Consider the following 19,153-nt stretch of genomic DNA (forward strand, 5'->3'; position numbering starts at 1 on the left):
TCTCCTATTTCTATTAGAACTAGATAACTCCTAATACTAGTAGAATTGTGCTAAACCCCTCTTGTCCTTATCTTTTCTTTGTAAGGATATCTTGGGCTTTAAGTCTTGAAGTTTATCCAACATTTTCTCCTTTAAACTTCAAGTTCTCCTTGCTTACTTCATGAACACCTATCAAGCTCCTCATTTCTTCAAACTTCACTCTAGCCAATGCTTTGGTAAGAATGTCAGCCTTCTGTTCCACTCCTTGAATGTGCTCCACACGAATGAGCTCTCTCTCAATGCATTCTCTCACAAAGTAGTATCGCTGATGTATGTGTTTGCTTTTCCCATGAAACACTGGGTTCTTAGCAAGTGCAATTGCAGACTTGTTGTCGACATATATCATGATTTGAGCTTCTTTCTTTCCTGTAATTTCACTCAACAGATCCTGTAGCCATATCGCTTGCTTAGCTCTTTCTGTTACAGCCATAAACTGGGCCTCACATGAAGACATAGCAACTGTGTCTTGCTTCCGTGTACACCATGTGATCGGAGTATCACCAAAGAGGAATAAATGTCCAGTAGTACTCCTCCCATCATCTTGATCGACGTTGTGACTGCTATCACTAAAACCAACGATCTTCTTCTGCCTCCACGCTTATACTTGAGACCGTAAGACGTCGTTCCTCTCAGATAACGCAGGATCTGTTTTATGATCTCTCCATGAGGCTTCCGCGGACTCTGCATGTATCTGCTTACAACACTTACCGCAAAGGACAAGTCAGGTTGAGTGTGTAAGAGATACCTCAAACAACCAACATTTCTTCTGAACCGGGTAGGATTTATCTCTGTCTTATCAAGCGACTTAGAGACCTGCAACCCGAACTCCATAGGAATCACTGTTGAGTTACAGCTTTGAAGTCCTGCCTCCTTTAAGATTCTCTGTGCATATCCTTCTTGTTTAATGGTGATGCCATCACTTCCTTGATGCACCTCGATACCAAGGTAGTAGGTGAGCCTACCGAGATCAGACATCTCAAACTTTGATGACATCCCTTCCTTGAACTCCTTAATTGCTCTAAGATTGTTGCCTGTAATAAATAGGTCGTCCACATAAACAACAACAATTAATAGGTCTCCTCCTTTCTCCTTTCGATATACTGCAGTTTCCTTTAAGCATCTCTTGAAACTCATCTCCTTCAAGATTTGATCCAACTTGGTGTTCCAGGCTCGTGGAGCTTGTCTTAGACCCTATAGAGCTTTTGTCAGCTTATAAACTCTATGTTCTTTCCCCTTGATCTCAAAACCTTCTGGTTGATCTACATAGACATCTTTCTTTCAACTCACCATGTAAGAAGGTCGTTTTTACATCTAAATGATGAATCTCCCATCCATCCGATGCAGCCATTCCTATCAACATCCTAATTGTCTCCATACGAGCTACATGAGCAAAAGCTTCTTCATAATCAACTCCACTTTCTTGCACACAGTCCTTAGTAACAAGCCTAGCCTTGTACTTGTTCACTGTTCTGTCTGCATTTCGTTTAATCTTGAAAACCCACTTGAGACCAATTACCTTCACACCTTGTGGTTTATCAACAAGAAACCAAGTCTTGTTTTTGTTGATAGAATCAATCTCATCCTTGCAAGCTAATCTCCACACTTGCTTTTGTTTTGCTTCCTCATAGAACCGTGGCTCATCATGGATCATCAAAAGTAACATCTCACTTTTGACTGATGCTAACAACACATAGTCATTTAGATACTTAGGAGTTTTTGTTTGACGTTCTGACCTTCTTAAAGATGGTTGCTGGTTCTCTTGAGTAACAACATTCTCGTCATCAACTCTGTTTTCTCGAATTATATCATCCCCTGAGTCTGCTCTGTTTTCGTTGATTTGATCTTGTTCTGCAGAACTCGATGATATCGGTCCTTTACCATCATCCTCTATCTCTCCCCATTGCATATGAAACATCCCATGCCTTGAATCCAGGTTCGATACCAAGGTGCACTAAAGACTGAGAACGATCATCCAACTTCTTAAGACCTGCAGTATCAGCTTTAGCATATGCTATACACCCAAATACTCTTAGGTGTTCTATGTTTGGTTTCCTTTCTCGCAAACATTCATACGGAGTAATGTTGTTTAGTGCCTTAGTAGGTATCTGACTGATCACATATGTACTGTGACGAACTCCTTCTCCCCACAGATAATTTGGAACCTCCATGGCCTTCAGAATGCTCCTTGTCATCTCCATAAGAGTCATGTTTCTTCTCTCGACCACACCATTCTGCTGCGGAGTGTATGGTGCAGTTAAGTGTCTCTTGATTCCGTTTGTTTCACAAAAAACATTAAACTCGTTTGATGTGAATTCACCTCCTCTGTCCATTCTAAGAGTAATAATCTCCCTTCCAAGTTCCTTTTCAACATTACTCTTGAACGCCTTAAAGCTTCCAAACGCTTCACTTTTCTCTTTTATCAAGACTGACCACATATATCTTAAAAAATCATCCACAATAACAAATATATATCTGTTATGTGCTAAGGTTGCAGGCGTTATAGGACCGCATAAGTCAGCGTGAATAAGCTCCAATGGCTTGGAGGCTCGATACATTGTTGCTCTTGGGAATGACTGTCTTGTTTGCTTCCCAACAAGACACGACTCACACAGCTTCTTCTCATCTTTAATCTCAGACAATCCATGAACCATGTTCTGTAACGACATTGCTTTCAGAGCCTTAAAATTAACGTGACCAAGCCTAGCATGCCACTTCCAGGTATCATCCTTGATACGAGTATGAAGCCAAACCGATCTTCCAACCTTGAGACTAATCTTGTACAACCTATTAGTTGATCTCACAACCCTTACCAACAATCTGTCACTCGGATCATGAACTGTTAACCAGTTTTGTCTCATACGAACGTCGCAGCCAACCTCTATAACCTGTCCCACGCTCAAAATATTGCTCTTGAGGTCATGAATATAGTAAATATCATTCACTAAAACATGTTCCTCACCTTTACTCTGAAAAATTATTGAGCTTTTTCTTTTTATTTCCACACAAGACCCATCTCCAAACTTCACCTTGCCTCCAATGTTTTCATTCAACTCAGAAAAATAATCCTTATGACCTGTCATATGATTACTTGCTCCATTATCCAAATACCACATCCCATCCTCCTTGGTGTAGTTTCTTGGAATGACCCTTTCTTCATTCAAAAAACAATTTCATGCATGAACAAAGTTTTATCTGCTTCCTCTGTTTCCAATGTCTCTACCTTATTTGCTTCTTGAACTTTCTGAATCTTCTCCGGACACTACGAGGCATAGTGACCAGGTTTGTCACATCGGAAACAGATGATGATCTTTTCCTTCTTTTCTTGAGCTTGGTTCTGTTTTGTGTTAGATCGATCATGTGTGTTATACTGGTTGTTATACTGCGAATTATTTCTCCCTCTACCTCTTCCTCGGTAACCTCTTCCTCCATAGCCTCTCCCTCTACCACGTCCTCTGCCTCGAAAGCTATTATTTCCATTGTTATAGCTTGATTGATACTGATCTGAATAGGAAAACAACAGTTTGGTTTGATTTTCCTCAGGATATCCTTCTTCTGCAATTCTTTCTTCAAACGCCTTGAGTCTTCCCACTATGTCTTCGAAACTTGTGGTGTTGAGGCTGAGAACTTGTTCAAACGAGGCTACCATGTGAATGAACTTACTTCTAGGTAGACTGTTCAAGAATTTCTTCACAAGTCTCGGCTCTTCAATGATTTCACCAAGCGATGCTGCCTTGGTTGCGATTTAGACAATTTTCCAGCAAAACTATCGACCTTGTCTGCCTCTGTCATGCGTAACTTCTCAAACTCTGACATGAGTGTCTGCAAACGTGCCTCCTTGACACGTTCTGCTCCAAGGTTCCTAGACTGAATTGAGTTCCAAATCGCCTTTGGTGTACTCAAGTTACCAACCTGCATGGTAAGTGCTTCCGAAATCGACTGAAACAACAAAGCTGTAGCGATGTCGTTCTTTTCTGAATCATCCGATCCTGGTTCAATTGTTTCCCAGACTTTATGAATATGCAGCATGATCCTCATCCTCATGGACCACACCGTGTAGTTCGTAGAAGTCAAAAGAGGACACTGAATCGAGATAGCTTTGTCCAACTCCTTCGGACGTGATGAAGCTACAAGTTCCCCCATAGTTGTGGTTCGATACTCACTACCAAAACCTGCTCTGTAATCGAATCACAACTTGATCAATTAAGCCTAGAGCTCTGATACCAAAATAAAAGATAAAAAGACTTTGCTTATATAAAAATAACTCTTTTATTATTATTGTTTAGAAAATCTCCTCTCAAAACTAAACAATGCTTGCACTCTTTCTTATGTCTTTGATCACAACTCAATCAAAGATATATATAGTGCTTTATTCTCCTATTTCTATTAGAACTAGATAACTCCTAATCTTAATAGAATTATGCTAAACCCCTCTTGTCCTTATCTTTCCTTTGTAAGAATATCTTGGGATTTAAGTCTTGAAGTTTATGATGTTCTTTCATATATATCCTTATCGAGATAACGACAACAAAATTTTTGTATTATCTTTCCTTTGTAAGAATATCTTGGGATTTAAGTCTTGAAGTTTATGATGTTCTTTCATATATATCCTTATCGAGATAACGACAACAAAATTTTTGTATAACGTTATATCCCATCTAAAGTCAATAAACTAGCCTCAGCTTGTTTTGAATGTACGAATCTATTTAATATTTTGTAATATTGGTCTTCATTGTACAAAATTGACTACTCCTATTATTATAGTTCCAGTGGCTGTACCTTATCATTACTATATTCACAATTTACAAATAAAATATTATCGTATAAATATACAAGAAAACAAAGGGTTATTAACGAACAAGCTCTGCAAGGTTGCAATCAATTCCTCTGCGTTCATCTCCTCTTCACTCTCCAATTAACATTCTAAAAAATGCAGGTTCGTTTTTTTTTTTTTTTCCAAATCTTCAGAACTATTTTTAAGCAATAAAATTTCAATGGTTGTTGTATATTATATATCTACAGAAATAGTGTTATTGCTTATACAATAATACAATATATAAAAAAAGAAGCTAATTTCAATTCATCTATGTGTATGTTTTTTTCCGCCAGTGTTCAGATTAATGAGTTATTGTAATATATTATTCCTTATATATACAATGAACTGCTAATTTGCAGACAGTTAAATTCAAGATGGATGTTTGTGATGAAAACACCAAACGGAAAGCTATGAGAGCTGTCTGGATGTTTTCAGGTACATTGAACACTAATCTATATATGGTTGTAATATTAACAAAACCAATTATAAGCAATGATATTTGTTTGTTGTTATTAGGAGTTTCTTTGGTAGACATCGAGGAGTTAGGTATAGTAAAGGTAAAGGGAATATTTGATAAGATTGAAATGAGGAGCAAACTACAAGAGATAGATAGTTCTGTTGACATCATCATTCCCGTACCGGAACACGAACACAGTTTTCTTATCCCCCCTAAATTAAAGGTCACTTTTTCCACAATTTCAGATTATTATTTTCGCCGAAATTTAAAAAATAGTATCTCAAATATAGAATCTATTTTATGAATTGCTATATTGTAGTTTCCGTTTAAAGTTTTTAATAGGCGCATCATACGGGATGCTATGGAAGTTATTTGGGAGTTTCCAGGTACACCAACACAAATCCATGATTATATTAAACCAAATAAATGAATGATATATATAGTAGGATTAGGATATTTACAGTTTACATACAATACATGTATGTTTGTTGTTAGGAGTTACTTCGGTAGAGGTCAACGAAGATGATGTTCAACTAGAGGTGAATGATGGAGGTTTTGATCAAATTGTAATGGCGGCGAAACTAAGGGACATAGATGAATCTGCTAGCGTTATCATCAAGGCTGGACCAGATGTACAGACACCCAATAACGTAACCTCATGATGGTCGTTCAAAGCCATCAAGACTGGACCATATGCTGATCAGGTGGCAACAGTGAGAATGTCTATTCGGCAACCAAAGCCAAACAAAAGAATACGCAGCTTTACCAAGTTTTCTAACTTCACTTCTGTTTATTTGAATTATTCAATAAGTAAACTAGTCTTCTTATGATCTGTAGGAAGCAGTTTCCACTTTCTCCCAATTTCCAGTTTATTCTAGGAGTTTTGGCTCCACAATGTACTTTTGCTATCTAATCAAATGAAAACAAACAAAAATTAGGTATTCAAATTGCTTATGTTATCTTACAATCTCTTTGCTTTGAGGAGGGATGAAATTAGTATCAGAGCACCAATCTTTCACTTTCATCTCTTTCATGTGAAATTACAGAAGCAACAAGAGGAGCACCTACTGAGGGAGTTCCATGTGAGATGGTAGTAGTCCAAGTTTTCACTGAATTAGTGGTATCAATGATACTTTTTTTTTCGTCTGTATCAATGATAATTAAAAAGGAACTATTTCAAACAATATATATATTTAATTAATCAAGAAACAAAAGCAATTATAGATTTGTATCGAGTTTCTAAAAAGAAAATGAGCGACACTAGGGTTTTGGGCGATCAGGGTGTTTTGCCGGTGAATGACCAGGATGCTACGATGACGGACAGTGGTGGACAGGACCGACCACCGGGGGATCCTCCTGATGGTCCCCGGACGTGGGTTCAGAAAGTTGTAGGATGCGGCGCGGGGAGGAGGCCGATGCTAGAGGCTTTAATGGATGATACTTTTGTGGATGCACGGATGCGCTTGGAATTTCCACATGGTGAAGATGGCAAACCGGTGGTGACGATTGAACCGGAGATCCTTGAGGTAATGAATGGTATGTGGAAGCAGTGTATGGTCGTGAAGGTGTTGGGGAGGAACGTTTCTCTGGCGGCTCTGAGCAGAAAGTTGAGGGAACTATGGAAACCGAAGGGTGGGATGTACGTAATGGATCTACCGCGTCAGTTTTTCATGATTCGTTTTAACCTGGAGGATGAGTTTTTGTCTGCCTTAACAGGGGGGCCGTGGAAAGCTTTTGGTAGTTATCTTATGGTTAAGGCATGGTCGTCAGAGTTTGATCCATTGCGTGACGAGATTAGTACGACGCCGGTGTGGGTGCGCCTTACAAACATTCCTTTCAACTTTTATCATCCGTCAATACTTATGAGGATTGCTCGAGGTTTGGGGGAACCGATCAAAGTGGACATGACAACTCTGAGTTTTGAGCGGTGTAGGTTTGCAAGAGTGTGTGTGGAGGTGAACTTACGGAGACCCTTGAAAGGCACAGTCATGATTAATGGAGAGCGTTATTTTGCTGCGTATGAGGGTCTAACAAACATTTGTTCCGCATGTGGTCTGTACGGACATTTAGTCCATTCATGTCCTAGAGGAACAGTGGAGATGGTGCGGCAAAGTTCAGTTCAGGGTTCGGAGAAAACGGTGGCCTCGACGGCTGTGGAGGCACGAAAGTCGCAAGAGGGCGACGATGGTTTCACCGTAGTTAGGAGGAATGGGCGGCGGTCGGAGGTACCAACGTTGCCGGTTGTCTCGGTTGCTGGGCCATCAGAGCCAAATATGGGAAGGAATCTGAAGGAAATCACAACCAGTAATAATATCGCGAATATTCCGGTGGCGAACAGTTTTGGTAACTTGGAGTTGGGTTTGGTATCTTCGGAGATCAGGGATCTCGTGATTTCGGGAACTGAAGATAAGGAAAATCGTCAATCTCGGGATATGAGTAATAACCTGAAGAGTGGGATGTAAGGCACTGTCGACAAGAGTAAAGATTTGATGGGCCAGGATAAGGGTGTCACTAATGGGCCTAATGTGAACCTTAAGGAGAAAAGAGTTACGGGCTTGAGGAAGGGGGTTATTAATGGACCAAAATCAAAACAATTCAAGAATAAGCCCACTCGGGGTCTGGTTTTTGGTCCGGCGAAAGGAGAGGTTGAGCTTTCGACCTCGGGGAAACGTATTCGGATGGACTTGGAGGGCATGGGTCGATTGGGAGGTGTTTGTTCGATGGTTAGTGAGAGTGAGATGAGTAAGGAGAATTCAATGGTTAGGACGGAGGGGATTCCATCTAGTGTCTTAGCTCCGCCTCGGTTGGATGCGGGACCTGTACCAAATGACGGGGCAGTTCGGGAGAAGCCGCCGGAGGAGGCGGTTGGTCTCCGACAGGCCTGACGGGTTTCCCCGGTTGTTTTACAGTTTATACTGATTTTTATGATGAATTGCATTTTTTGGAACTGCCGGGGGGCTAATAAACCCAATTTTAGGCGTTCGATTCGATATATGCTGAAGAAGTTCCCGACTAATATCTTGGCTCTGTTCGAGACCCATGCGGGTGGAGATCGTGCGATGCGTATTTGTCAGGGTTTGGGATTTGATCATTCGTTTCGCGTTGATGCTGTGGGACATAGTGGCGGCCTCTGGTTGTTGTGGAGATCGGAGGTAGGGATGGTAACCATCATTGAGGCTGCGGAATAGTTTATTCATGCCAGGGTTGATGATGGAGTGGACCCGATGCATGTGGTAGTTGTGTATGCAGCTCCTACTCCGAGTCGACGTCGAGGGCTTTGGGATAAGCTAAGTCAGGTGTTACAGGGGGTTGGTGACCCTCTAATTGTCGGTGGAGATTTCAATACGGTAGTGAGGCTGGATGAGAGGTCAGGGGGAAATGGTCGGTTATCGCCCGATTCTCTTGAGTTTGGTACTTGGATTAACACAAATTCCTTAATTGATATGGGGTTCAAGGGTTGCCAGTTTACTTGGAGACGAGGTCGTGTGGTAAATACATATGTGGCAAAGCGTTTAGACCGCGTGTTGTGTTGTGCACAGACACGGCTACGATGGCAAGAAGCGACGGTTACTCACCTTCCCTTTCTGGCTTCAGATCATGCACCATTATATCTACAACTCAGCCCAGCGACCAGAGGGGATCCAAGAAGGCGTCCCTTCAGGTTTGAAGCTGCGTGGTTGAATCACCCGGGTTTTAAAGACCTGCTAGTGAATTCTTGGGATGCGACGGTCACTACTCAAGTAGCGCTGCAGAAGTTGCGGGATACGCTGAGAGTTTGGAACCGTGAAGTGTTTGGTGATATCCAACGAAGGAAGGAGTCATTAGCTCAAAAGATTAAGCAGGTACAGGAGCAGTTAGATGTCCTCCAGTCGGATAGTTTGCTACAGGAGGAGGAGGCTTTGGTAAAGGAGTTGGATTTGGTTCTAGAGCAGGAGGAAGTGCTCTGGTTCCAGAAATCAAGAGAAAAGTGGATTGCACTGGGAGATCGTAATACAAAGTATTTTCACACATCTAAGATTATACGAAGACGACAAAACAAGATTGAGATGCTAAAAAATGATGCGGGGAGTTGGGTCTCGGATGGTAAGGAGCTAGAACGAATGGCGATTGCCTTCTATGAGAGGCTTTATTCTCTGGAGGGTGTCGATATGGGAGCAGTGAGTCTGTTGCAGACAGGTTTTACGAAGTTAACGCAATGTGAGATTACTGAGTTGAGTAAACCCTTCTCTGCAGTTGAAGTGGAGAGGTCCATTCGGAGTATGGGGAAGTTCAAATCCCCTGGGCCTGATGGATTTCAGCCGGGTTTCTATCAGTATGGGTGGGATGTGGTTGGTCCCTCGGTTGTCCGCTTTGTTCTGGATTTCTTTGACTCTGAGATCCTACCAGCGGAGGCGACTGATGCTTTAGTTGTGCTGATTGCGAAAGTGGCCAAGCCAGAGCTAATGTCGCAGTTTCGACCTATAAGTTTATGTAATGTTTTATTTAAAACTATTACCAAAACTATGGTGTCTAGACTGAAGAGGGTGATGCCTAAGCTTATTGGCCCTGCACAAGCTAGCTTTATCCCGGGGAGGTTGAGCATGGATAATATTGTTGTCGTTCAGGAGACGGTGCATTCTATGCGACGGAAGAAGGGCAAGAAGGGATGGATGTTACTGAAGCTAGATCTGGAAAAAGCGTATGATCGCATCCGGTGGGACTTCCTGGAGGAGACATTACTAGTCGCAGGGCTCTCTCAAAGTTGGTGCAGTCGGATTATGCAGTGTGTGAAAGATCCTATGATGACAGTTCTGTGGAATGGGGAGAAGACGACACCACTTCGACCTTCGAGAGGTTTGAGACAAGGGGATCCCCTTTCACCCTATCTCTTTGTACTATGTTTGGAACGTCTTTGTCATCTCATTGAGTTGGCTGTTGATTGTAAAGAATGGAAACCAATCTCTCTCTCTCGCGGAGGTCCGAAGCTGTCACACATTTGTTTTGCGGATGATCTAATCCTCTTCGCGGAAGCATCAGTGGCACAAGTTCGAGTTATTCGAAAGGTGTTGGAGCGGTTTTGCCTTGCTTTAGGTCAGAAGGTGAGTGTCAGAAGGTGAGTTTGGAGAAATCTAAAATCTTCTTCTCTGATAATGTCAGTCGGGAGCTTGAAGAACGTATAAGTGCAGAGAGTGGGATCGGTTCTACAAGAGCACTAGGGAAGTATCTCGGGATGTCGGTGCTTCATAAGAGATTAAATAAAGAAACTTTTGGAGAGGTGCTTGAGAGAGTCTCTTCTCGGTTATCTGGCTGGAAGGGGAGATTTCTCAGTTTTGCGGGTCGACTGACTCTAACGAAGGCTGTATTATCGTCTATACCAATCCATTCAATGAGTACAATCTGTTTGCCTAAGTCTACACTGGCTGCGTTGGATAAAATCTCAAGAGGTTTCCTTTGGGGGAGCACTTTAGAGAAGCGGAAGCTTCATTTGATATCTTGGGAGAGAGTGTGTCTTCCTAAGCATGAAGGAGGGCTGGGGATTCGAACTGCGAGGGATATGAATGTTGCTCTACTTGGGAAAGTTGGTTGGCGGTTAGTGCATGATACTACAAGTCTCTGGGCGTGAGTTTTACGGTCCAAGTATAAAGTAGGGAGGATTCAGGATGGTTCATGGCTAATCCCCAAAGGTACGTGGTCCTCTACTTGGAGAAGTGTGTGCAGGGGGTTGAGGAAGTGATTCTCCCAGGGTTGAGTTGGGTGATCGGAGATGGTAAGCAAATTAGGTTCTAGAGGGATAAATGGCTCTTACCTATGCCACTGATGGATGTGGTGTGTGGGGAACTGCCAGAGGATTTGAGAGATATGCGTGTTTGTGATGCTTGGATTGTGGGTATGGGTTGGGCACTGAGCTTTTTGGGGCCTTATCTACCAGAGAATGTTTGTCTTCGGTTGTATGCAGTGGTTATCAACAACATTGTGGGTGAATCTGACCGGCTGTCATGGGGGGAGACGTCAAATGGGTGTTTTACGGTTAGCTCTGCGTATGCGATGTTGCGGCGGGATGACAAGCCGAGACAGGATATGCGTTGTTTTTATGAATGTATTTGGCGGGTGCGAACTACAGAGCGTGTTCGGTGCTTCCTTTGGCTGGTCTCCCATCAAGCTCTGATGACAAATGTTGAAAGGGTTCAGAGACATTTGAGTGAGTCGAACCTCTGTTCGGTGTGTAGTAGTGGGGAGGAAACAATCTTGCATGTATTGAGGGATTGTCCTGCAATGGCAGGGATTTGGCAGAGGTTAATGCCACAGAGACTTCTTCCTTCCTTTTTTGGAGCCTCGTTACTGGAATGGTTATATGCCAACCTGTCGGATACTGTGGAAAGAAATGGTCACTCTTGGGCTACGTTGTTTGCTGGAGCAGTGTGGTGGGGGTGGAAGTGGCGATGTGGTGACATTTTTGGTGGTTTGGGGAAGTTTCGTGATAGAATTCGCTTTCTAAAGGACCTAGTAGAGGAGACCTATAAGGCTTTCCTAGCCCCAGCGAGTGAGAGGGGAGCAGTGGTTCGAGAAGAACGCCTTATATCATGGTCGCCGCCGCCGGAGGGGTGGTTGAAAATAAATACGGATGGTGCGTCACGGGGTAACCCAGGGTTGGCATCAGCTGGGGGTGTCTTGCGGGATGGGGATGGGAATTGGCTCAACGGTTTTGCTCTGAATATTGGGTTCTGTTCTGCACCTCTTGCAGAGCTTTGGGGTGTTTATTACGGTTTGGTGATGGCTTGGGAGAAGGGTTGTACGCGGGTCGATCTTGAGGTGGACTCCGAGTTAGTGGTGGGTTTTTTAACTACAGGGATCAATGAGTCTCATCCCCTGTCTTTTCTAGTGTGTCTGTGCTATGGCTTTATTTCGAAGGACTGGATAGTCCGGATTCGTCATGTGTATAGGGAAGCTAATCGTCTTGCTGGCGCATTAGCAAACTATGCTTTCACTCTCCCTTTGGGTTTTCATTCGTTGCTTGTTAGTCCTAAGTGTGTTCAGGGGTTTATTTTGGAGGATGCTGTCGGTTGGTCTAGGCCACGATTGGTCCGTTTGTAGTTGTTTTTATTTTTCTAATAATATGAGGGGAGGCTAATTTGTCTCCCCCTCTCTTACCAAAAAAAAAGAATTGGTTTAATCAATTTGTTTATCTAACTTTACCTGAAAAGAAGACTCTTTGAGAAATATAAATTGTCAGTTTTCTTAGTTAAGGTTACTGATGTTATAGAAGAAGAAAGTCAAATCGCTTATTGGTTAAACATTGGACCGTTTAAATTGGTTATCGATATGGTTTGAGTTTAATATCCTCAAACTATTTTATCCGGTTAAACGTTGTGCAGAGCTCTCAAGTCGCAGAATTTATCAGGCATTATTTGTCCCTCAAGATTTCTCTAAGCTACGTCACCTCAAAGTATATAATAATTAATTTGCTGCAAGGACCTTAGCCAGTGACCTTAGCCGTAACTCTCTGACTGGTATCATTCCAGAGTTTTGAACTTATATGCGCTTGGAAGATTTGTAAGCATCTTTTACATTGCGTCTGTAACAAAGTCAAATACAATCAATTTTTTTATGTAGTACTAATCAAACAGTAAAAGCTAATCCTTACTTAATAAAAATCAAAGTGGTAATCTTAGAACAACGGTCACCTACTAGACACATATGTAGTTAGTTTTTCCATAAAAGATAAAAAGGGTTAGACCATCGGACTCAAAAAAAGGAGAGATTAGAATTGGAGACACGAATAAATTAAAGATCCATCTAGCTTGTGTTTTTCTTATATTATTGAGATACCAACAAAAAGAATATTGCATAACTCTGTATACACTTGTAATCATCTAAAGTCAATTAGACTCAACTTGTATTTTGATTGTACCAATCTATTTTATTTTATTTTGTATTGGTCTTGATGTACTAAATTGACTATTTTTACATTATAGTTTTTAGTAGAGCTGTCAAAATGGGCGTCCACGTCCATTTTGACCCGTCCAATATTGTCCACTTTTATTTTGGACAAATAAGTGTCCGTGTCCATTAACGTCCGGTCCATTAACGACCATGCCCACTTATGCCCATTTTTTTATGGGCTTTCCATGGGTGTCCATTGGACAAAAATATAACAAATTTTATAAAATGAGAAAAAAATTGTGTAATTAGCTTAGAACATAAACATAAATGATCATTTTGTGCTGCCAATCACATTGATCAACATATAAAACATAAAAGATGGATCCAAAAGCAATAAAGCATAAATGTTTCATCTAGAACTAGAATGATCAACATCCAAAACACAATGACCAACATCCAAAACACAATGATCAACATCCAAAAGCAATAAAATAAAGCAAACATGAACATCTAGAATGTTTCAAACACAATGACACACATATTTCAAACTCCCTCTCCTTCTCCTTCTCCTTCTTTGCCTTCTTCGAATGGATCAACAATCTCTTCAAAACCTCTAAGCCAATTTCTAGCGCAAATTAGAGCTTGGACATTAGAAGGAATGAGTGAACTCTGATACTTACTTAAAACTCGACGGAGATTGAAGGGAAGACGATGGTATCGCTGGAGAAATCGCCAGAGAAAATCGCCGACAAAGTTAGAAGAAAATGAGAAATGAAATGTGTTTTACGATTTCCCCCAAATCAATTTTGACCTAGAATTGTTTGTCCAATGGGCCGCCCAATGTCCAGCTTGTCCACGCCCATTTTGTCCGTGGGCTTTGTTGTCCAAACCCACATAAGTCCGTTTCAATTATGGGCTTGTCCATGACCGGTCCATAATGAATTGGACATGGTCTGCCCATGGACAGCCCGCCCATTTTGACAGCTCTAGTTCTTAGTGCTGAACATTATCATTACTATATTCACTATTTTACAAATAAAATATAATTGCTTAAATATATGAGGAAGCAAAGGGGTATTGACGTACAAGCTGTGAGGTTGCAAATCATATTCCTCTGTGTTCGTCTCTTCTCCACTCTCCAACTTTTTAAAACATTCTAAAAAATGCAGGTTCTTTTTTTTTTCATTTTTTCTCAATCCTTCATAAAAGTTTTTAAACAAGAAAAATTCAAAGGTTCTATATTATATATCTACGGTAATTTTACAAAAATATACACAAATATCTATATATACATTTTTCAAGTACATTTAGCAAATAGATCCTGAAGTTGCCACATATTTACAAGACTGCCATTGGCATTAATTATTAATTTGTTTTTCATTTAATTAATTAATATTAAGTTTTTATTTTTGAAAACAAGATTTTCCTTTCTAAAAAAATTTCTAAAACAATTGGAACCACTCCCTTTAATATTAGGGGCATTCTCAAAAATGCCGCTTTTTTCATACCCTTTTTTAAAAACACTCTTTCATGTTGACCATTTTTAAAACTACCCCTCTTTATATACAAAATGACCAAATTACCATTTTTGAGTGACAGCAAGAATGTACAGTCATCAAAATCGAAAAAAATTTCCCGCCAAAAATAATTTTTTTTTCCTACCAAAAAAAAAATTTCCCGTCAAAAATATTGAAATTTATACCTTATAAAGACATTGTAAACACTTTTAAAAACCTTTTAAAAGCATTTACAATGTGTTTAAAAACCTTGTAAATGCTTTTAAAAAGCTTTTAAAAGCGTTTACAAGGTGTTTAAAAACTTTTTAAAACCCTTTTAAAAACCTTATAAAAACCTTGTAAACATTTTATAAAGTTTTTAAAAACATTGTAAAAGCGCTTACAAGGTGTTTAAAAACCTTTTAAAAATCTTTTTAAAAACCTTTTAAAAATCTTTTTAAAAACCATTTGAAAACCTTTTAAAAACCTTTAAAAATCCTTTTAAAAACCTTGTAAACGTTTTTACAAGGTGTTTAAAAAACCTTTTAAAACTCTTTAAAAAATCTTGTAAAAGTTTTTTGGCGGGAAAAATTTTGGCGGGAAAATTTTTTTGTCGAAAAATTTTATCAAATTTTTTTTGGCGGAAAATTGTTTTCGAAAAATTTTTGGCGGGAAAATATGTCGGAAATTTTTTTGATTATTGATTAAAATATTTTTCATCTAAGGGTAAAATGGTCATTAAAAATTAAAGGAGGGCAAAAATAAAAATGACAAAAAGGGTATTTTTGAAAAGGGTATACCAAAAAGGGTATTTTTAACAAATTCTCCTAACAAAGTATTAAGTTTATAATTGATTTAATTAATATTAAGTTTCTAATTTTACAAAACAATATTTTTTCCATACACAAATTTTCTAAACAATCGGTCTAACCAAGAAACAAATTGATTTTCGATCTTGGAGGAGGATCCGTGGCCAAGATTTTTGATCTCAACGCATTGATTTCCCCCTAAAATAAATATTCACAATCAAATATAAAATATATCATTCAAAAAAACTAATGGTATGATTTTAAAAGATAACAAACATATTTACTATTCAATTTGATATCTTATTCAAAGAATAATAATAAAATATAAAAGATATTGCTTGTTCACAGATTTATTTTTATTTTGTATTACGTATTTAAAAATAATTTTTTACTTTCACGGATTTCATATGATGAGTTTTTGCGGATTAAATTTTTTTGAATATGTTGCATGACCCGCCTAGCATGACGGGTTTGGAATATAGAACCAACACTAAAACTATTAGTTTATCTCATATATATTATAGATTTGTAATCATAGTTTTGAAACTTAACTTATAAATTATTTAGTATATGAACTACAAAATATTACACATACTATAACACATTCTTAATATTCCAAAAAAAAAATACACATAAAAATATACATTAACATACTATATATGCATATACTTCTGTTTAATTCTAGAGAACAAAACAAATCTAAAATTTTATATTCTATCTAATAACAAATTTAATGTAATTAGATTATAAACTTTATAAAATGTAAGAAGAAGAACAAAATTCTAAACAAAATTCTAAATTAATTAAACAAAACTTTAATTAATTGAAAATTTGAAAACTAAATAAATTAAAAAATTATTATTTAAAATACAATAATTTATAACTTACTCCTGCGGTGTACCGCAGATGAAATCCTAGTGTACATGCATATATCAAACAGAGTTATTGCTTATACAATAATACAAAAAAAAAAAGAAGCTAATTTCAATATGTATGTTTTTATTTCCAATTTTCAGATTAGTTTTACAAACAATCAAGTATCAATTCTTTAATATTAATTACGGCATGAATTTTTTATATAGTTATTGCTTATGTATACAAATGAAATCCTAATTTGCAGGAGGAGATAGTTGAATTCGTAATGGATGTTTCTGATGGAAGCATCAAACGGGCAGCTATGAGAGTTGTCTGGATGTTTTCAGGTACACGGAACACTAACCTACATATGGTTGTAATAGTAACGAAACCAAATAAATCAATAAGTAGTTTAATCTATGCAAACTTGAAATATTGAAGCAAAAAAGTATTTGCTGTTATTAGGAGGTTAGTCTCGTAGACATCAATGAGAAAGGTATACTAAAGGTGAAGGGAATATTTGATAAGATGGAAATGATGAGAAAACTATCTGAGATAAATGATTCTGTTGTCATAATCACCGGGGGTCCTAGTCACAGTTTTATAATCCCTCCAAAGGTTCATTTATTCAATTTTTGTTTTTAAGAAATTAAAATTTTAATGGCTTATCATTATCTACTATCTTATATAATAAGAGAAGGTTTTTCTCAACTTCTGCTTAGAACATGACATCTGGCTTATTATATAACTGACACATGTCCTTTCTTATTCTTAAAGGCTATTGTTTTTACATTTTCAAATTGGGCCTAACAAAATAAAACCAGTTACAAGTCCAACAAATATAATTGACAGCCTTTACACCCATCAGGAGGATATGAACCAAACGATGTCAAATTCACCTATACTCACTTTCTCACAATCATCGTTCCCAGCAGCTACCACCTCCGATATACCTTCACAAAAATCTCCTAATCCTTGGGTTTCTTTGGTTTAATTTTCCTATTCTACCACCAAATTCTAAATCATTTCTGGTTTAATGTCTGTGTCAAGATCCTGAACACCTATTTGAAGTTCTGAATTGTATGTAACATTAATCCTGTCCAAAATCGTTTTTAAATTGCTTGGTATCAAATTTAGAAATATTAAGAAAGGAGTTTAGATCTTCAATACCAATTAGAATCATATAACTATTATTATGACGTTATTTGTATTACTTATTACAATCTTTAAGGTAATTAACAAATTCCATTGAAGTATATCCTTCATTTTCATCTTTACGTTTACCACCCAATTATAACGTAATGAAAATAATACCAAACACCTATGATTTCATGGTCATTAACATTTCATTCCAATCCCTGATTACTCTCTCTCATCCATTGCATTAAGTTTTTTTTTTAAATAACAACCTTTGACGACACTCATCTTCTCTCTCACACACCATGGGTAAAACTAAAACAATAGCACCCTACTCTACCCTTGATTCAACCTCCAACGAAATACACAACACTGGTATCAATAGGATTGTTGTTTGGGTCATCCATATTTGGGAAGTTCGAGACTTTTGAAGAAACAATATGTTACTTATTGTTCCTAATGAAAATGTCTCCTTACTGATGAAAATGTATATTATCTCTATGATTGTTCCTCTTGACCCTTGATTTACCTCCATTTTAACACATTCATTTAGCCTTTGTTTTAGGATTGTGCTATACAAGCTTCAGTTGTTCCTAATTGTGTGTCTAAGTTTCAAGATCAATTGGTTAAAGGCCAGTTGTACAGCATCAATGATTTCGATGTTGTTGCATCCTCCAACCGTTATCGTCGCACCAAGCACAAGTGGAGAATTGTTTTCACGGAGAAAACGTCTTTGGAGACTGTTAAAAAATGACAATGCTCTATTGGTTTTGATTATTTTAGGTTCTCTACTTTTTCAGACTTGCTTGATATGGTAAACAAGGGTGAGGAGCTTCCAGGTAACAACCTTTTTTGCATTGTTCGTATTTCTGGTCTCTTAGCTTCCACTCTGTTCTTCAGTATATGATTTATATCTACATTTACCCACTCACCAGATGTTGTTGGCCAAATATCCTCGTCTCGAACATTTGAAAACAAAGATCAGAACCACCCTTCAAAGACAACTTTCAGTTTAATACTGACTTGCATTTTAGAAAGGTATTGGGTTTTTTTTTTTTTTTTTTCAGATTCGTTCTACATTTTGTAAGTCTGTAACTGTGTAACATTTATGGTGTTTGTTGTAGTGGTGACAACGTATACATATCTCTTTGGAGAGAACTTGCGGTCGATGTCCATGCCAAACTTTTAACCCTAAAAGATGAAACAGTTGTTGTCATTGCAACCCATGTAAACCCACAAAAAGTTAGGCGTAAGTGTTTTGTTTTTAACGTTCTACTTTCTATTAAATACTAATTGGTTCAACGTTAGTGTTCTAAAACTTAAGACCAATGTATATGAGCCTATGAATGAATATAATGCTAACAATGGGCCATATGTATTCTTGACAATTTCAAAATTAGAGCATGGGTTGACAATTTCAAAATTAGAGCATGGTTAATTCTGTTTAAGATTGATGTTCTTCATCTTCAATTTAATAAACCGTGGAAAGCTAAATATTGTTTTAGTAACGTCCCATTATCACCTTTAAATCCCAATGAATTGGCTTACATTTATATCAAAAAATCAGTTTCAATGTTTAGTCATAAATTTATATTGCAATCTCTTATTTCTCTTCATCTAGAGTTCTATATTGTCCCATTAATTTTAAACGGCCAAATTCTGCTACTATAATGGCTGCTGGCTGGTC

General features: G+C 38.3%; 1 protein-coding gene and 1 pseudogene across 1 annotated transcript; both read left to right on the plus strand.

Moving 5' to 3' along the window:
* The first annotated feature begins 4,854 nt into the window (after positions 1-4,854).
* On the plus strand, positions 4,855-6,256 carry LOC104727820 (heavy metal-associated isoprenylated plant protein 10-like). The gene is made up of 5 exons (XM_010446893.2): positions 4,855-4,972; positions 5,212-5,287; positions 5,369-5,532; positions 5,629-5,695; positions 5,805-6,256. Exons 1-5 carry the CDS (start codon positions 4,967-4,969, stop codon positions 5,969-5,971), a joined length of 480 nt encoding a protein of 159 aa, XP_010445195.1. The 5' UTR covers positions 4,855-4,966; the 3' UTR covers positions 5,972-6,256.
* Positions 6,257-6,622: 366 nt separating this feature from the next.
* LOC147949016 (uncharacterized) lies at positions 6,623-9,546 on the plus strand (annotated as a pseudogene).
* Positions 9,547-19,153: the final 9,607 nt, after the last annotated feature.

Source organism: Camelina sativa, chromosome 2 (genome assembly GCF_030686135.1).
Source record: "Camelina sativa cultivar CO46 ecotype springtype chromosome 2, ASM3068613v1".
Taxonomy (NCBI): domain Eukaryota; kingdom Viridiplantae; phylum Streptophyta; class Magnoliopsida; order Brassicales; family Brassicaceae; genus Camelina; species Camelina sativa.